This window comes from Antechinus flavipes, chromosome 2, assembly GCF_016432865.1.
Source record: "Antechinus flavipes isolate AdamAnt ecotype Samford, QLD, Australia chromosome 2, AdamAnt_v2, whole genome shotgun sequence".
In the NCBI taxonomy this organism is placed as follows: domain Eukaryota; kingdom Metazoa; phylum Chordata; class Mammalia; order Dasyuromorphia; family Dasyuridae; genus Antechinus; species Antechinus flavipes.
In genome coordinates, this window is record NC_067399.1 from 650162115 (window position 1) to 650179655 (window position 17541).

The following is a 17541-nucleotide window of genomic DNA, read 5'->3' on the forward strand; positions in this document are numbered from 1 at the left end:
CTCAGGGCTGGGGCTGGGGGAGCTGGGACCGGGCTCCCTTCCCTGGGGGCTATATTAGCTGGGTGAGTCATGGAGGCACTTGTATAGGGAGTATTGGGTTACAACCCATTTATGGACTCAGCTGAGTGGAGATATCAGTGTCGACGTTCGAGCTGCCGTCTATTCTTAGGTGACTCTCCAGCTGGGCTGTGCAGGCAAGGCAGACCGGGTGGCTTCCCTGCTGGGGTGGGGAGGGCGGCTGGGATTTCTTTCCTTCCTTACACTGCGCCCCCCAAGCCCCTTCTATCTCCCTCTCCCTCACCAGCTTCTCCGTCTGTCCTGCAGAGGCGAAGGGCAAGTGTCTCAACCTTGGGATGGCTTACAGCGTGACCCTCACGGGCCCAGGACCCTGGGGCTTCCGTCTCCAGGGGGGCAAGGACTTCAACATGCCGCTTACCATCTCCCGGGTGAGTGTCTCAGGGGATCATGGCCCCGACGGAGCCCAGCTCTGGGGCCCAAGGAAGGTACGACTGAGGTCTGTCTCTGGTGCCTTTGGTCCTGAGGAGAGGAAGCAACAGGCAACCCTTCAGAGGGGAGAGCTGCCTACTCACAGGCAAGGGCTGAAGAGCTGGGGGCTTCTTTCCCCGGGATGGGAAATGCTCGGGTTGGAAAGCAATTGGTGCAGCTCAATGGTGGTCTTCGGCGGGGAGAGAGGGTGGGTGAGGAAGTCACCGTCTATTGGGGAGCCTGGAGAATGAGGGGACGTCAGCCCTTCTCTGACACCCCAGTAGCCTGGATCAGTTGCATCACTGTCTGATTGTTAGTCAGGGACTAGTGGCTGTGGCAGGGCTGCAGGGTGTGGGCCCAACTGCCACACTGGATGGATGGAAGGAGCCTGGATAACTTGCTTAGGGCACGGAGACTCAAGAAATCCCTGTGTTCGAGATAACTCACCATCATTGGTAAAGCACCATTCCATTGAGTTTTCCTGTAGCCAGCCCAGTGTTCTGGGATATTGGGGGTGGGGGGAAACACCTAAGCATGGGAGAAGGTGGCAGACCTTTCCTGTATCATATTAAAGATCGGGGGCACCCAATATTTGGAAGATCAGGTGTTCAGCTGCCCAGTCAAACAGACCCGGAGGTCCTGGCCCCATGGCTGAAGCTGAGGTCAGCTTATAGCACCACCTTTTTTTTCTTCCCAAGAGACTTTTCTCACAGCCAAGTCTATATTTCTCAATCTCTGTGTTCTAGAATGGAAGTGAAACATGATCAAGGGAATCAGGTAGCTTAATTAAGCTATGAAATATTCTTTTCAGTCTTCCAGGTACTGGAAGGAGAGAGAGACAGAGAGACAGAGAGAGAAAAAGAAAGAGACAGAGACAGGGAGATAGAGACAGAGACAGAGAGAGAAACAGAAACAGAGACAGAGAGATAGAGACAGAGACAGGGAGAGAATGAGAGAAAGAGAGACAGAGAGACAGAGACAGGGAGACAGAGACAGACAGACAGACAGACACACACACAGAGAGAGAGAGAGAGAGAGAGAGAGAGAGAGAGAGAGAGAGAGACAGAGACAGAGACAGAGACAGGGAGAGAATGAGAGAAAGAGAGACAGAGAGACAGACACACACACACACACACACACAGAGACAGACAGAGAAGAGAGAGTGAGAAAGGAGGAAGGGAGGAAGGAAGAAAGGAGAGAGAGGGAGAGGAGGAATAGAGACAGAAAGACAGAGACATACAGAGAGGCACAGAATCACAGAGACAGAGATGTAGAGAGACTGAAATAGAGACACATAGACAGAAACACACACAGAGAGACAGAAAGAGACAGAGACACAGAGTCAGGATAGAGAGACAAAGGCAGAGAAAGAGAAAAGGAAAAAAGACAGAGATAAAGAAAGAAGGAAAGAGAGGAAAGAGGAGAGGGAAGGGAAGAGAAAGAAAAATAGAAAGAAGAGAGACAAGGACAGATGGAGAGAGAGGAGAGAAATATAGAGCCACACAGGGGCAGAGAGAGAGGTGGGGGGAAAGACAGTGAAACACAGAGAGAAATGGGAGATAGAGAGGAGAGGCAGAGACAGAAAGACAGACCACACACAAAGAGAGATAAGGAAAAAGAAAAAAGAAGAGAGAGACAGAAAGGGAGAGAGAGAGAGAAATAGAGACAGAGGGAGAAAGAAGGACAGAGAGAGAGAAGAGGAGAGAGAGAAGGAGGGAGAGGAAAGGGAAGAGAAACAGAAGCAAAGAGAAATGGAAAGAGGAGAGAGAAGAAATGGGGAGATAGAGACAGAAGAGAGGAGAGGAGAGAAAGAGAAAAGATGAGAAAATGACAGAAAGACAAAAAGAAAAAAGAGAGGGAGAAAGACAGAGAAGAAGGAAAGAGAGGGAAGGAGGGAGAGAAAAAGTAAGATAGAGAAGAGAGGCAAAGAGAGATAGAGAGGGGGGAGACAGAGATAGACAAGTTAACATAGAGACAGACATACACAGAAAGAGAGGAGAGGAGAAAGGGGGAGAGAAAAGGAGAAAGACAATGACAGAAAGAGAGAGGCAGAGAATGGAGTGGGGGAGATAGAGAAGAAAAGAAAAGAGAGGGGAGAGGCAGAGACAGAAAGACAGAGAGAGAAAAGAGGGGGAAGAGAAAGAGAGAAAGAAGGAAAAAAAAGAGATAAAGAGTCAGAGAGAGAGATGAGATAGAGACAGACACAGAGAAAGATCGGGAGGGGAAACTATCACTTTGAAATGCACAATTAGTGATTTAGAGGAATGGAAAAGTGAGGAGAAAAGAGACAAGAAGAAAGAGAGGAGAAGTGTGAGAAGAGGAAGACTAGAGAGACTGGGGAGAAGAGAGAAAAGGCAGGAAGGGGAGAGGAAGAGAAAGGAGGAAGAAGGGAAGAAGAGAGGGAGAAGAGAGGTGAAAGGAACAGAGAATAAGAAAGGAGAAGACTGAGATGAAGAGAAAGAAAAAGGAGAAAGATGAGGAAGGGAAAGAGAGGATCAAAGAAGGAAGAGGAGAAGCTAAAAAAAGGGAGGAGAGGAGAGAAGAGATAAGTATGGGAGAGTGTGGGGAGGAAAAGAAAGGAAAGAAATGAAAGATGCTATTTGGAAGGACCTGTGCGATTCTTAAGTGGCCAAACACCAGCTTCTGTAGGTGACCAGTCCGCTTTCCCAGAAGGTCTGAAATCATGTCATCTCTAAACCTTTGTACTGAGAGGGGGACTGGGGCAATGAGGGAGTCGGGGGCTTGGAAGACAGTCCCTTGCCCCTTACTTACTTACAAAACTGTAAGGGGGGTCAAAACTGGATTTCTCTGGCATGAAGGATCAGCCGTTCATAGTGGCCCTGAGTCTCACGGGATGGCTGTCCCATCCCTTTCCTGCCTGGGTGTTTGGGGCTCTCTCGCCTCCCAGTGCCCTTTACAAGTGGTGATAAAAGCCCCCAACTTCTGACATTTTCCCTCTGCTGTCCCTGACACTCGAGATAGTCCTTTAAAAGTGGGCTCTGGGCTTTTTCTTTCTTTCCTTCTTTTTTTGAAAAGTGCATCCCTTATCTTATTTCCAAGGGACTCATGGGAGGGTCTGAAGAGGCTCTGCTCATTCCAACATTTCTCCCTTCAGTCCTTAAGCCGTGGGATTAACCTCTTCCCTGCTGACCCATCACGGTCCCTGTCTCCTTCGCTTTCCTCCTCCTTTCTCTCGTCTGTCTTTTTTCCTGCTATGGCCTGCATCATGCTATGGCTCCCTGACCCTCACGGGGATGTCCTAAAGGAGAGAAGGTGTGTAATGAGAAGGGAAGGGACTCTGGAGGCCATCCTGCCAGTCCGAGCCCTCATTTGAAACCTGAGGAAATAGACCCAATTAGTGATGGGACGCATCCAAAGTCACACAGATGAGAGCTAGGATCCCACCTGGAGCCCTACTACATTGTATCACCCTGTGTCAGTAAGCATGTGGAGGATTATCGCAGAAGAGAGGGATTACTCTCGCTCTGATTGGCTCGGCTGGGCTGAATCAGAAATAATGGGGGAATGATGGGAGGAGATCATTTTCAACTTGTTTAGAGTTAAGGGGAAGGGAAGCGCAGCCTGACACTCAGATCTGTCCACAAGCTGAATGAGTTACCCAAGGAAGGAGTCAGGTTCCCTAACACTGCAGGGGTGACAAATGCTCAGGGACGTTCCAAAGGGGAGCCCCACCAAGTAGACTTGGATCAGATGTTTTTTGAGGTCCTGGGCAGCTCATAAAGAATTAGATCTTCCCCTCAATGTACATATCATACATAGAACTGGTTATTTTCAAGTTACCATCTTCCTCTGCCCCCAACTTTCCACCTTCATTAGAATGTGAACTCTTTATGGACGGACACCACATTTTGCCTGTCTTCGTGCTTAGTACACAGTAAGTGCTTAATAAATGTCCGTTGCCTGATTGACTGACTGATCGCATTTATTAGCCTCCGAGGTCCCTGTGGATCAACGTCCATGCTCCTTTGTGGCTGAGACTCTCACAAAGCCCCACTCATCTGTTCCCTTACAAGGGAGATCCCACAGCTGCTTTAGCAAATGGTGACAGCTGCCATATTCAGCCCACCCCCAGCCCACCCCAGCCTTACTTCACCAAATTCTCAGTATTGATTCTCTGTCCTCTTGGGGACTGAGGCGGGGGTAAAACCCAAGCTGTTGAGCCTCACTTATTGATAGAATTGTTCTCTCTCTGGGGAAATCCAAACGGGGAACCCAGAAGCTTTCTTGACCCTGGAGAAAAAAGGAAGAGAGGGAGAGGTCTTGATTGGCACTTGAGCAAGGCAGGGGACAAGGGCAGGGAGCTGACTCTTGTTCTATTCCAAGCCCCCGGAGAATATGTGGCTCTCAGAGCAGGATTCTTCAGGGGGAATCAGACCTAGAGCATGCTGGATGCCTCAAAAGCACTTTTTTTCCTTTTTTTTTTTGCTTCAAAGCAAAGACAAACAGAACCAGATTTTTGTCTTTTGCATGAAAGGGAGCGGATGGGCTCACCCTTGGAGACCTCCAAGGTAGACAGAGGTCACTGTCTACCTCTTCTCCCCTTGGCTTGATGAAGAAACTGAGGCTGGGAGACTATGAGCCTGGTCAAGTCACAGGCAGCACGACTGAGGCAGGAACAATCTTGTGTCTCCCTAAGACCCACAATGTACTTTGCAGGTAGCCGCTTATTTCCCAGACTCGTCTTGAAGAAGATGGCACTGGAGCAGGGGCTGGTGGGGCTTGAGGAGCGACAGGACTGACGGACTTTGCGGGGAGGGCAAAGGGAAAAGAGCAGGTGGGCTGGGGGTGGGGCAAGCCAGAGAGAAGCAGCAGGGCTGGGGCTTGGAGGAAGGGCTGGGGTGGGCTGGGGAGGGAGTGGGAGAGGCCATTCTGAAGCTGGCACACGGAGTTAGAGGAGGGGTCAGGGAACGGGGGAGAGGAGCAGGACCCGGCTGACTGACAGGAGCCAATGACAATGTACAGAAAGTGCCATATAGATATAGCAAGCTGTGGTTTACTTACTGAATGAACTGGCCTTTGGTTCACATGTCCCAGTTACATTTTAATCTGGTTCATTCAGCACTGGGCACTCTCTCTCTCTCTCTGTCTCTCTGTCGCTCTCTGTCTCTCTCTGTTTCTGTCTCTCTCTCTCTCTCTCTCTCTCTGTCTCTGTCTTTCTGTCTCTGTCTGTCTGTCTGTCTCTCTTTCTCTGTCTCTGTCTGTCTATCTCTCTCTTTCTGTCTCTGTCTCTCTGTCTCTCTCTGTCTCTGTCTCTGTCTCTCTGTCTGTCTCTCTCTCTGTCTCTCTCTCTCTCTCTGTCTCTCTTTCTGTCTCAGTCTCTCTGTCTCTCCCCCCTCCATGACACCTCTCACCTAGCCCAACAATCTACAGATGAGGAAACTGAGGGCCAGAGAAAGCTGGTTTATCTAAGTTTCAGGTCTTCCCAAGGTCATGCAGGGAGTGAATGACAAAACCAGGTCCTGTGATTCCAAACCCAGTGTAGTCAGCACCGTCCCCATCCTGGGTCCCAGATCTTGGAGGGCCGAGCCCCTGCAGGGGCTCCTAGTGGGCCAAGACCCAAGGAAGGAGAAGTTCTTGTGCAGGCCCTTGTCACGCAATGGGCACCTTTGTGCTCGGCTTGCTCAAGCCTCGCCAGGGGCATAAGGGAACGAGCTAAATCATCTCGGAGGCAGAATATTTCTTCCCAAATCCCAGCAAGAGAAGCCAAAGATGGCTCTTCCCCAGCTGCTTTCTTGTTGCAACAATAACTCACACTGCCAGAGCATTAAGATGCTCCTCCCTACACCGATGATCATCCGACCAAGATTATCATCCCCATTTTATAGATAAGGAGGCTGAGGCCCAGAGAATTAAAGGCATTTCACCATAACAAAAATGGGGGAAGGATTTGAATTCGGGGTGTTCAGATTACTGTTCATAGGCTCTTTCAACACCCCCCACCTGGCTCCTCAGTGCCTTTCCCTGCCCTGACTTCCCTGTGTCCCTTCCTGCCAAGCAGGCACTGTAAACCGAGGAGCCAGCTGCCTTGGGGTTTTGGCCTGACTTGGCAAAGGCAAATCTATAAACCCATTTAATAGTGGGAAAGTTTGCTTGGGCTCGGGGAAGCCGGCTCTCCCATCCCAGTCCCGGGCTGCCAGCAGCTCCCCAGGAGGCCCTCTTTGGCAGGAAGTTGGAAGAAAAGCCCATGATCTGAGTGGTCCTTTTGCTCCGGACAGGAGAAGTAATACGGAGCCAAAGCCAGGGGGCAGGGGTTATCTCAGCTCAGTTCAGAACTTCCTCCGGGATCTTTAGTGTCCGGGGTCTGCCACAGACTAGGAAAACAAACCTGCTCCTTTCAGGCTGGGGCCTTCAGGTATTATCTGGGCAAACCCTGGCCTTCTGGACGCCAGTCTCTTTCCGAGGTCAGGCAAGGCAGAATGGTTAGGGCTTATGGGACGGAGCAGGAGTCAGTGACCAAGATTCAAATCTCCATCATTTGTTACCATATGGCCTCGTGCAAACCTGTTAATCACTGTGCCTCAGTAGCCTCATCTGTAAAATGGGAACAGTAATCTCTGCGTACCATGTGAAAAATGTACATAGCATATACTTTGTACACTATGGATTTGTTCAGTCGCATTAATAATAATAGCTGCATTTATACAGCTCGTTAAGGTTTACAGAACACTTTATTTTATTTGATCCTTACAAGGCAGACAGATGCTATTCTTTCCCCCTTCTTATAGAAGAGTTTATTCCTTGGGGATGTTGTAAAGAGTGAGTTATTATTGACAGCAAGGCCACAATGCATGGGGCACCGGCTTGGAGTCAGGAAAACTCCTGTCTGTAGGTTCAAATCTGGCCTCAGACACTTACTAGCTGTGGGACCCTGGACAAGCCAACTTAACCTGTCTGTCTCAGTTTCCTCATCTGTAAAATGGTCTGGGGGGGATATGGTAAACCACTCCAGTATCTTTCCCAAGAACACTCCAAATGGGGTCACAAAAAGTCAGATACAATCGAACAATAACAACAAAGATCTGGTTAAGGCGAATTGCTTCTTAGCTCCTCTCCCATGGGCTAGATTTAGGGGTCCTCAAACTACAGCCCATGGGCCAGATGCAGCAGCTGAGGACATTTATCCCCCTCACCCAGGGCTATGAAGTTTTTTTATTTAAAGGCCCACAAAACAAAGTTTTTGTTTTTACTGTAGTCTGGCCTTCCAACAGTCTGAGGGACAGTGAACTGGCCCCCTATTTAAAAAGTTTGAGGACTCCTGGCTCTAGAACTATGGTCTCTCTCTGTCTCTCTTTCTCTCCCTCTATTTCTTTCTCTCTTTATCTCTCTCTCTCTCTCTCTCTCTCTCTCTCTCTCTCTCTCTCTCTCTCTCTCTCCTCTCTCTGTCTCTGTCTCTCTTTCTCTTTCTTTCCCTCCTCTCTTTCTGTCTCTGTCTCTGTTTCTGTCTCTCTTCCTCTTTCTCTCCCCCCTCTCTTTCTGTCTCTGTGTCTCTGTCTCTTTGTCTCTGTGTCTATTTCTCTTTCTCACCCTCTCTATTTGTCTCTCTGTGTCTCTGTCTTTCTGTCTGTCTCTGTCTCTGTCTCTCCCTTCCCCTCTTTCTCCCTCCCTCCCTTTCTCCCCCCTCTCTTTTTCTCTCTCTCTGTCTCTCTGTCTCTCTTTCTGCCTCTTTGTCTTTGTTTCTGTCTCTCTCTTTATTTGTCTTTGTTTCTCTGTCTCTCTGTCTTTCTCTTTCTCTCTTTCTGTCTCTGTCTCTTTCTTTCTCTTTGTCTCTCTCTCTATCTCTCTGTGTCTCTCTTCTCTGTGATCTCCTTCCCTTTGTCTCTCTCTTCCTCCCTTTGTCTCTCTGTCTCTGTCTCGATATCTCTCTTCCTCCCTCCTCCAGCCTAACAAGTTTCTTGGTGGTGCTTGTCAACATTTATTAAACTCCTACTGTATTCAGTACCGTGCAAGTCTATGAAGAGTTATAAAGTTTAGATAAGATGCAGTCCTTGTGTTCATAGAACATGCTCTTGAGGGGCTTAAAAACTAGGGGGCTGAGGTAAATACGTAAATAAGAATAGCACGAGTTATAATTTGGTATGTGTGGAGGAGAGGACAAAGAAGTTTGAAAAGGAAAAAAAAAACAATTCTAACTAGGGAGATCAGAGAAAGTTTCCTGGAAAGGGTGATATGTGAACTGGGCTTTGAAGGAAGAGAAACAGCTCAACAATCAGAGGAGGAAGGTGTTCCAGGCAGGGAAGACTGTCATAAGAACAAATACGGAGGTGGGAGAGGGTGGGATAGAACTGGAGACCAGCCAAACAGCCCATTTTAGATGGAACACGAGAGTCCATTACACGGAATAAGGAGAGACAGAGATGGAAAGGAAGATTCTAGCCAGATCAGAAAGGGCCTTGAGTAACATGTGAAGGGGTTTATCTCTTATTTGATGGATAACGGGAAGCCTCAGACCAGGGAACAGCCTCGGAGAGCGGGATGCTGGCCAGCTCCTCCCATGTCTCTCAAGATCTTATTTTAAAAAGCAAACACTATTTACTCCTTCTCCACCAAACTTCTCTACTCCTTGTCTCTTCTCTTCCAGTAGCTGAGCCTTTGCTTTTAACCAATAGATGTAGTCTGTAAAGCCGGATTAGCTCCCTGGAGGCCTCAGCATCAGCCGGAGTCAGGATGAGCAAAAATCCTTGGTCTTTAGGGGTAGAAGTGAAGGGGATGGATACAGGATCTCCACGACCTCCCTTCTTGTCATCCTCCAAAGTGACTCTGGTTAATCTTACTCCACCCCCTAATCCCTCCCACAATTCTCTGTATACACCAACAGATCGAGCCAGTACAGGATAGTGGGAAGGGCCATGTTCCAAGCATATGCTAATAGAGTATTGTCCAATCGGTAGTTAGCCTTAAGCGCTCGGTTGTCTGATTCCAGTGCCCCTACTCAGAGTTTCAGCCCTTTAGTAGTCAAACAAAAACAACCCTGTCTGACAGTGAGACAACATTCTGCCCCAGTAGTCCCCCACCTTTCTGTGAAAGAAGGGAGGATTTTCTGCTATTTGTGTCTTAAGAGCACAATTGAGAGAGATGCAGCTCAGAGTTGGAAAGACCTGATTCATATCACAATCTGACATATCCTGGCTGTGTGACCCTGGACCAGTGTCCTGGCCTTTCTACCTTTCAGTCATTCAGTGTGTTTGACTCTTGCTTTTCATTTCTCTGACCTTCCTTTCCATCTATGTCTCACCTTACTCCATTAAATGGACTCTGTGTTTCATCTAAAATGGACTGCTTGGCTGGTCTCCAGTCTTATCCCGCCATCTCCCACCACCACACCTTTGCTTATCGTAGTCTTCTCTGCCTGGAACACCTTTCCTCTTCTGACACCAGAGTGTTTTGCCAGAGAAAGACACCAGAGTGGTTTGCCATTTCCTGCTCAGGGGATTACACTTGCTCAGGATCAATCAACTAGTAAGTGTCTGAGGCTGGACTTGAACTCAGGATTTTCTTACTCCAGGTCGAGCACTGTTGAGCCATCTAGCTATCCCTTGTGCTCTAGACAATGCCCTTAATTTCCCTACATCAAAAAAAATGACAAGGCAAGCAGCTAGGTGGTGCTATAGTGTTTAGAGAGCTAGATTTGGAAGCCGGGAAGCAGTGAGTTACTTCCAACTGTGGGACCCTGGGCCAGTCACTCAAACTATCTACCTCAGTGAATCTAATCAAACGAGGTAATGCATGTAAAATCCCTAATAAAACTTTCCATAGAACATAAATATTAACTATGATGATGATAGTGATGATCCCCATCTCTAGAATCAGATTGGGTTATTAGCTACTCAAACTTCAATTTAATAAATATTTGTAATTTTTTTTGGCATTTGAATTTTTTTTAGGTATACATTTAATTAAAAAACATTTTCTTATGAATGATGTTGGTAGAGAAAAATCAGAAGAAAAGGGAAAAACCACGAGAGAGAAATAAAAAGCAGAAAAAAAAGTGAACATAGCATGTGTTGATTTACATCCAGTCTCCATATTTCTCTCTCTGGATGCAGATGGCATTTTCCATCCAAAGTTTCAATAAACATTTATTAAGTGCCTACTAGATCCCAGCCACTGTGCTAATTGTTGGAGATATAAAGAGACAGCTTTTTTTTTAATGTTCTTTTTATTTCTATGACTAGAATCACAGTGTGCGTCATTCTCCTGATTCTGCTTGCTTTATCCTGCATCAGTTCATGTGCTCTTCCCAAGTTTCTCTCTCTCTCTCTCTCTCTCTCTCTCTCTCTCTCTCTCTCTCACTGCAAAGTAACAGTCTATTCCCCTTCCCCTTCCTCAGTCTATGGACACCCATTCTATTCTCAGTTCTTTGCTACCATAAAAGTACCATTGAGAACATTCTGGTGTACTGGGGACATTTCTCTCTGGCTTTGACCGCCTTTGGGGATGGGCGAGGTGGGTTGGACCCAGGAGTTGGATTTCTGGGTCAAGGGGTGTGGACACTTCAGTCCCTTTTCTCGGAGAATTCCAGTTTATTTTTTAGAACAATCCGTCCCTTACTGTCTTGTTCGCAGCTGTCATTCCTCTTTTTGTTCAGAAAAATCCAGACCTCCCCTTTCACAAAAGGGCTTTGGTGAGCAGGGACCTCCTTTCCCAACCACAACCCTCTCTTTCTCCGCCCACTCCCCCCAGGCTCCCAGAACAGCATCCATCCCAGGCCCCCACATGGTAACCTAATCACCAAAGTAGCCTGCCTAGGGCTCCCTGTTCTCCAGTAGAGGCCTCAGCACATTCCTGGCACGTCTGAGCCACCAGGGATAGCTGATGACCTCATGCAGGGTCTCAGCAGAAACAGATCATGTTAGCCCCGTGTTCCCTCTGGGGGGTCCAGAAGCATGGATGGAAGGTTAGGACTTTAGCTAGACAGAGGGAGGCTCTTCCTAACTTAATGCTCGAATTAATGACTCAGGGGTCTTTCCAAAAAAGGACAGCCTCTTATTATCCTAGGGTCATGTTAAAAGGCAGAGGGATGATTGAGCTGACCTCTCAAGCTTCCTAGCAGTGTCAGTGTCAGAGGGGGAGACTGGACAGCAAGGGGCTTTTGATTCTAGCCTTGTAGAGTCTCATTTTGGTTTCTGTGCTGGAAAGATTGAGCAAGACTTTCCAGGGGTGAGGTTCTGGTAGTTCTGGTAGGCAACTTGATGGAATCTGGCTTCCCTTCTTTATTCAGGAGAACTTGGAGTCTCAAGATCCTTCTTTTTTTCTTTCCTTCCTTCCTTCCTTCCTTCCTTCCTTCCTTCCTTCCTTCCTTCCTTCCTTCCTTCCTTCCTTCCTCCTTCCTTCCTTCCTTCCTTCCTTTCTTCCTTCCTTCCTTCTTTCTTCCTTCCTTCCTTCTTCCTTCCTTCCTTCCTTCCTTCCTTCCTTCCTTCCTTCCTTCCTTCCTTCCTTCCTTCCTTCCTTCCCTCTTTTCTTCCTTTCTTTTTTCTTTCTTTCTTTCTTCTGAGGTCACATTTGAACCCAGATCCTCTTGACTTCAGGGGCTGGTGCTCTATCCACTGTGCCACCTAGCTGTCCCAGAACTATTTCATTTCTCAGACCATTTGGAGATAGACCTGAATTTATTCTCCCATCATGGCCCAACCCAACTAATGTCCAGATTCAGCAATTACTATTAAGACAGGGGAACATGAGTTAGACTAAATGGAGGTGGGATGGGGCAGAGTTGAGATATTACCAAGTCTAAGTAAGGATCCTTCACTAAGATTCAGTCCATGGCAGGAGGGGGATTCTAATGTACCAGGCAAAGAGAAGCAGACCTAGGGCCACAAGCAGTTTGCTAGGTTTGGCACTGAAGCATGGAAGATTCAAGTCAGAACGGCAGCAGGATAGAATATAACCATTGGTTCAACCAAATAGGGTGAAATTTAGTGAGGAAATTTTGTATGCTTGAGTTAAAAACAATCACGTTCTCAAGGTCAAAATGAGAGAGATCCGGTTTGCCAGTAGTTTACCTTGAGCAGGGCTTCTTAAACTTCTTCCATTCACAACCCTTCTATGCCTGAAAATGTTTTACGACTCCCAAGTATAAAATAGGAAGAGAAATGACACATGTACTGATAATAAATCATAATTTTGCGACCCCCATATTCAAATATGAGACCCCATATGGGGCTGTGAACTACAGTTTTAGAAGTTGGATCTAAAAAAGATAAAGTGGGTGGGCAGTGGAGGGGGCAACGTGGGGACTACAATCCACCAGAAGTCGACAATGTGATATGACAACCAGAGCAGCTTGCCTGATGTTAGATTGTGCGAAAAGAACCGTACAGAAGAAGCCCTAGGTATTCTGCCCTGATCAGACTCCATGTGGAGCATCTGCTCAGTCCCAGAGAGGCCCCGCCATTTTGGAAGGGCGTCGACAACATGGAGCACCAGAAGGTAGCAAAGAGAAGGGCCTGGAGTTCATGTGGAAAAATTGGTTGGAATAACTCAGGATGTTTAGCCTAGAGAAGGAAAGACACGAGGAGGTTGTAGTGGATAGACCATGAGGTCTACAGCATGATTGTAGTGGAAAGAAAACTGCTTCTGGAATCAAAGGTTTTAGTCCTATTGCTGTAATTTACTACTTGTAAGCCCATAAGCAAGTCACTTTAGTTCCCCGAGCCTCAGTTTTCCTCATCTGTAAAATGACTTTTGGACTAAATGAGATCTCTTCTACCTCCCAAACCATGAGACTGCTATCAATCGAGAAGTATTTCTTAAGAACCTGTTACTGGGGAGGCAAAGCCATGAAGGGGCTATAGGGTTATTCTATGAAGGAAGGATTAGACTTTTTCAGCTTGGCCCTGAGAAAGCAGGACTGGAAGCAATTTGTGGACCTTACCAAAACAAAGCAAAACAAATAAAAAAACCAAAATGATGAATGTAGACTTGAGATCAGGAAAACCCTCCTCACGATTAGAGCTATCCAAATGGAGAATGGACTTCTTCGTTGAGAGATAGTGAGCTCCCCTTCACTGGAACTTTTCAAGTGAGGATCATGTGTTTAGTAAGTTGGAGTGGAGATTCTCCTCTAGACATGGACTGGGTTGGATGACCTTGAAGCTTGGGCCAAGGAGGTAGTGACCTAGATGGCATCTGGTATTTCACTGTCAGAGAATTGTTATTAAAACAGTGCTGACATCCATTGACTTCTCATGAAATGCAGAGCACTATGGGAAGTGTCCTACTGAAAGCCATCATCAATCATTCACACTGTAGTGTGAACAATTTGATCAAGACTCTTTCTGAGGTTTCCAAAGTGCCCTTTACACATACCATCTAATTTAATCCTCCCAATAAGCCAGAGAAATAAGTTTTACAGGTCAAAGAACTAGAGTTGGAAGGAATCCATGACGCCATCTAACCCAGACTCTCATTTCACAGATGAGGAAACTGAGGTTGGAGAAGTTAAGTAATTTGCAAAGTCACACAGAGAGTAGCAAGATTGGAACCCAAATCTCCCATTGCACTCCACTGCCTCCTAATGAGTACATTAACTACATTTTACAGATGACAGATAAGGCTCAGAGACATCAGTCATTAGCTGGGGGCAGGAAGTGGGTGCTTGAATTCTGAAGGAAGAGGAGAAAATCAAGGGAGGAGGATGAGAGGCTGGTTTTAGAACAGGGTCCCTGAGGAAGGATCAGGAAAGATTAGTAGCAGGCATCAGTGGGACACTCCCAGGGATCTGTGAGGGGGATGGGCTGGGGCTGCGGGAAAGGGCTGAGCACCAAGAAGTCCCAAAGGCTTGCAGGGAGAGTAGAGCGAGAAACAAGCTCCCCAGTCTTGCCTGGGGCAGCCCTGGGAAGGGAGAGATGGAATCCCTAGCCTACCCTGGGAAAAGGGATAATCCTACTCCCTGAGGTTTGCCTGTGTGCTTCCCTGGGTCTCACTTTTCTCACGTGTGAAATGGGGAGATCAGGCCCTCCAGCTCTGAGTCTGTGACCTTACGATATCATATCCTCAAATCCAGTGCTCCCCACTGCACTTCAAAAGTCAAATGAGATAATGTATGTCGAGTGCCGGTCAACCTGAAAACATTATGTATATATGTTCATGCATGCATGTATATATGTGTGTCAACACATTCGTATACGCATGTCTATCTTAAGGTAATTACATATGACTATATTATTACATGTACATATACACATATCTAAAAGCGTTTTATATATATGTATTGTAGAACTACATCAAAATATATAAAGTTGTATATGTGTTCATATATTCATTCATATACACACATATCCAAACACAGACATAGTTATCTTAAAGCATTATATATATAAAACTTTAAAGTTGTATAAATAAGCACACCAAAATATAGTTGTATGTATATTTATATGAGAATATTCTTATATTCACTCATATACACATATACAAACACAGACATAACTATCTCAAAACATTATATATGTATATATTACTTTAAGGTTGTATAAATAAGTACCCCCAAAATATGGTTGTATATTTATTTATGTATGTATTTTTATATGGGAATATTCTTATATTCATTCATATACACATATCCAAACACAGACATAGCTATCTTAAAGCATTTTATATATATTTTATATATAATATATGTGTATAAAGAATACTTTAAAATTGCATAAGTACATCAAAATATATAGTTATACACAGACACATTTTATATGTAAGAACATCAAAACAAAGTTATACAGATACATATACATACTTATGTGTGTAAATCCATGTATTTATACATACATAGCTGTGGAGTTGCCATGATCCTTATCATCATCATCATCATCATCTCATTTTTTCCCTCTCTCTGGTTGGGATTTGGACATAAATGGGCTTGGTCCCCATTCCCATCCTCCTCTTCCTCATCCATGTCTCTTGCCCAGATTTGATTGTTCCAACTGCCCCATGAGGGCCAACCAAGATGGGGACTCTTCCCACACGTCACATTTGGCAAACCCTTTGTATTTCCATAACAGTAAGATCCATAAGAACAACGATACTAATAGCTAGCACTTCTAAAGCTCTTTAAGGTTTTCAGAGCCCTTTATACGTACCGCCCCATTTAACATGGCAGTCATGAAATAAAGTTTTATGAATGGCTACTATGTGCCAAACACTATTCTAAATACACCGTGGCCGCCGGTGGTTCCGGAGCACACAGGTCTGGTTTGGGGGATCTGAATTCAAATGCAGCCTCTGACAATTCCTAGTTGGTGGACCCTGACCGGACAAGTCACATCACCTCTACTGCCTCTTTTTCCTTATCAGTAAAATGGGGATAATAACAGCATCTACTCCTAGGGTTATTGCAAAGATCAAATGAGATAATAACTGTAAAACTCTTACACAGAGCACGATATAAAATAAGTTATTATTTAGTTGTTTCAGTCATGTGTCACTCTCCATGACCCCTTTTTTGTTTTTTTGGCACAGATACTATAGAGAGTTGCCATTTCCTTCTCTGGCTCATTCTACAGATGATACAAAGATAAACAGGGTGAAATGATTTATCCAGGGTCACACAGCTAATAAGTGTCTGAGGCTAATTTGGACTCAGGAAGATGAGTTTTCCTGATTCTAAGCCCAGTCCTGGATTCAAACACAGGCAAAAGACAGTCTCTGAGATACACATCTCTCTTTCTTTGACTAGAACCAAAAATCCATCTCTCTGTACCTTCCCAGTGAGCGGCTGGTGAGCCTCTAAGACATTGGTAGGCTGAGCCCTGGACAACAGATCTGGGCTCCATCACTAGGCTGGCCCTCTGTGTTCCAGAGCTCTGCCAGGACTTGTGCTTCATTGGCAAAGAGAGCTCAGACCATGCCACAAAGCACCATGGTACAGGACAGAGTAGGAAGCAAGGGTAAAAGTCTGACATCTGTGGACAGAAGGCCTGGGTTCAAATCCTGCTTCTGCCACACTTGTGCGACTTTCAACTTCCACAAACAGAGAAATTAGACTACGTAGAGATCACTAAATTTTCTTCTAAGTTTAAATCTGTGACCTCCTGAGGGGCAGAGAGGTCTTGTGATAGATAGCAAAATGGGGTTAGAGTCAGGGGGTTTGAATTTGAATTCTGCCTGAGATACTCAATAACTGGAACTGGCTAGAACCAGTTTTTTGTTTTTGTTTTTCTGAGGCAATTAGGGTTAAGTGACTTGCCTAAGGTCATACAGCTAGGAAGGGTTAAGTGTCTGAGACACATTTGAACTCAGGTCCTCCCGACTTCAGGGCCAGTGCTCTATCCACTGCACCACCTAGTTCTTAAGCTGATTGTTAAAATTTCAGTGTGAGCATTTATACCTTAAAAACTAGCCAGCAGAGCTTGATTCTTTTGTTGATTGTCTAGACTTAAGAAAATGCTGGTAAAAATGTGAATAATGTGGATTGTTGTTGTTTGTCCATTATTACGATCAAATTTTAAAAGCGTAGGGTGAGAGTTTTTTCCTCTTGAAGAGCTGGTTGTTAAACATTAACTGGCATACCCCAAAGTATTATGACCTTGGGTGACCTCAACTTTGATCAGCTTCAATATCTCCACCTGTAAAATCCATCCTCTCACATGATTGTTATGGAGACCCTGCGAGGGGGTTTAGTGGGAGGATTTTGACATCAGACAAGACCTGGGTTAAGAATCCCTCCCTTGACACTTGCCAGTGTGTGATCACAGAGCAGTCCCTTGGTTCCCTCATCTATAAAATGGGCTAGTAATTAATCCTTTAGTTGCTGATCCCAGGAGGCTGTTGTCAGGATCAAATGAGATCACTGGTGGGAAATGTTATTTACGTCTTAAAGGGTTCGATAAATGTCATTCCGAATTTGCAGATGAGGAACAGGGGACATAATTTGTCTAAGGTCCTAGAGTAAGACATGAAGTAGTGAGGTCTGAAAGCCTGTTGTCCTTGCTCCGGGGTCAGGAGGCTTTCTCTCTACCAGGTCATACTGATGTCCTAGTTACTTGACAAATAGTTGTTAGGCACCTTCTGTATGCATGGCACTGGTCTGGGCCTTGGGGAAGC

General features: G+C 45.9%; 1 protein-coding gene across 7 annotated transcripts in view; it reads left to right on the forward strand.

Moving 5' to 3' along the window:
- The first annotated feature begins 133 nt into the window (after positions 1-133).
- Positions 134-17541, forward strand: part of LDB3 (LIM domain binding 3) — a 117492-nt gene continuing 100084 nt past the window's right edge. For 5 of the 7 annotated variants that reach the window (XM_051982377.1, XM_051982378.1, XM_051982374.1 and 2 more), the window contains exon 1: positions 325-446. In XM_051982377.1, coding sequence (XP_051838337.1) covers positions 354-446 — 93 coding nt within the window. In that variant the 5' untranslated portion in view covers positions 325-353. The other 2 variants (XM_051982376.1, XM_051982375.1) reach the window with 2 other exon arrangements.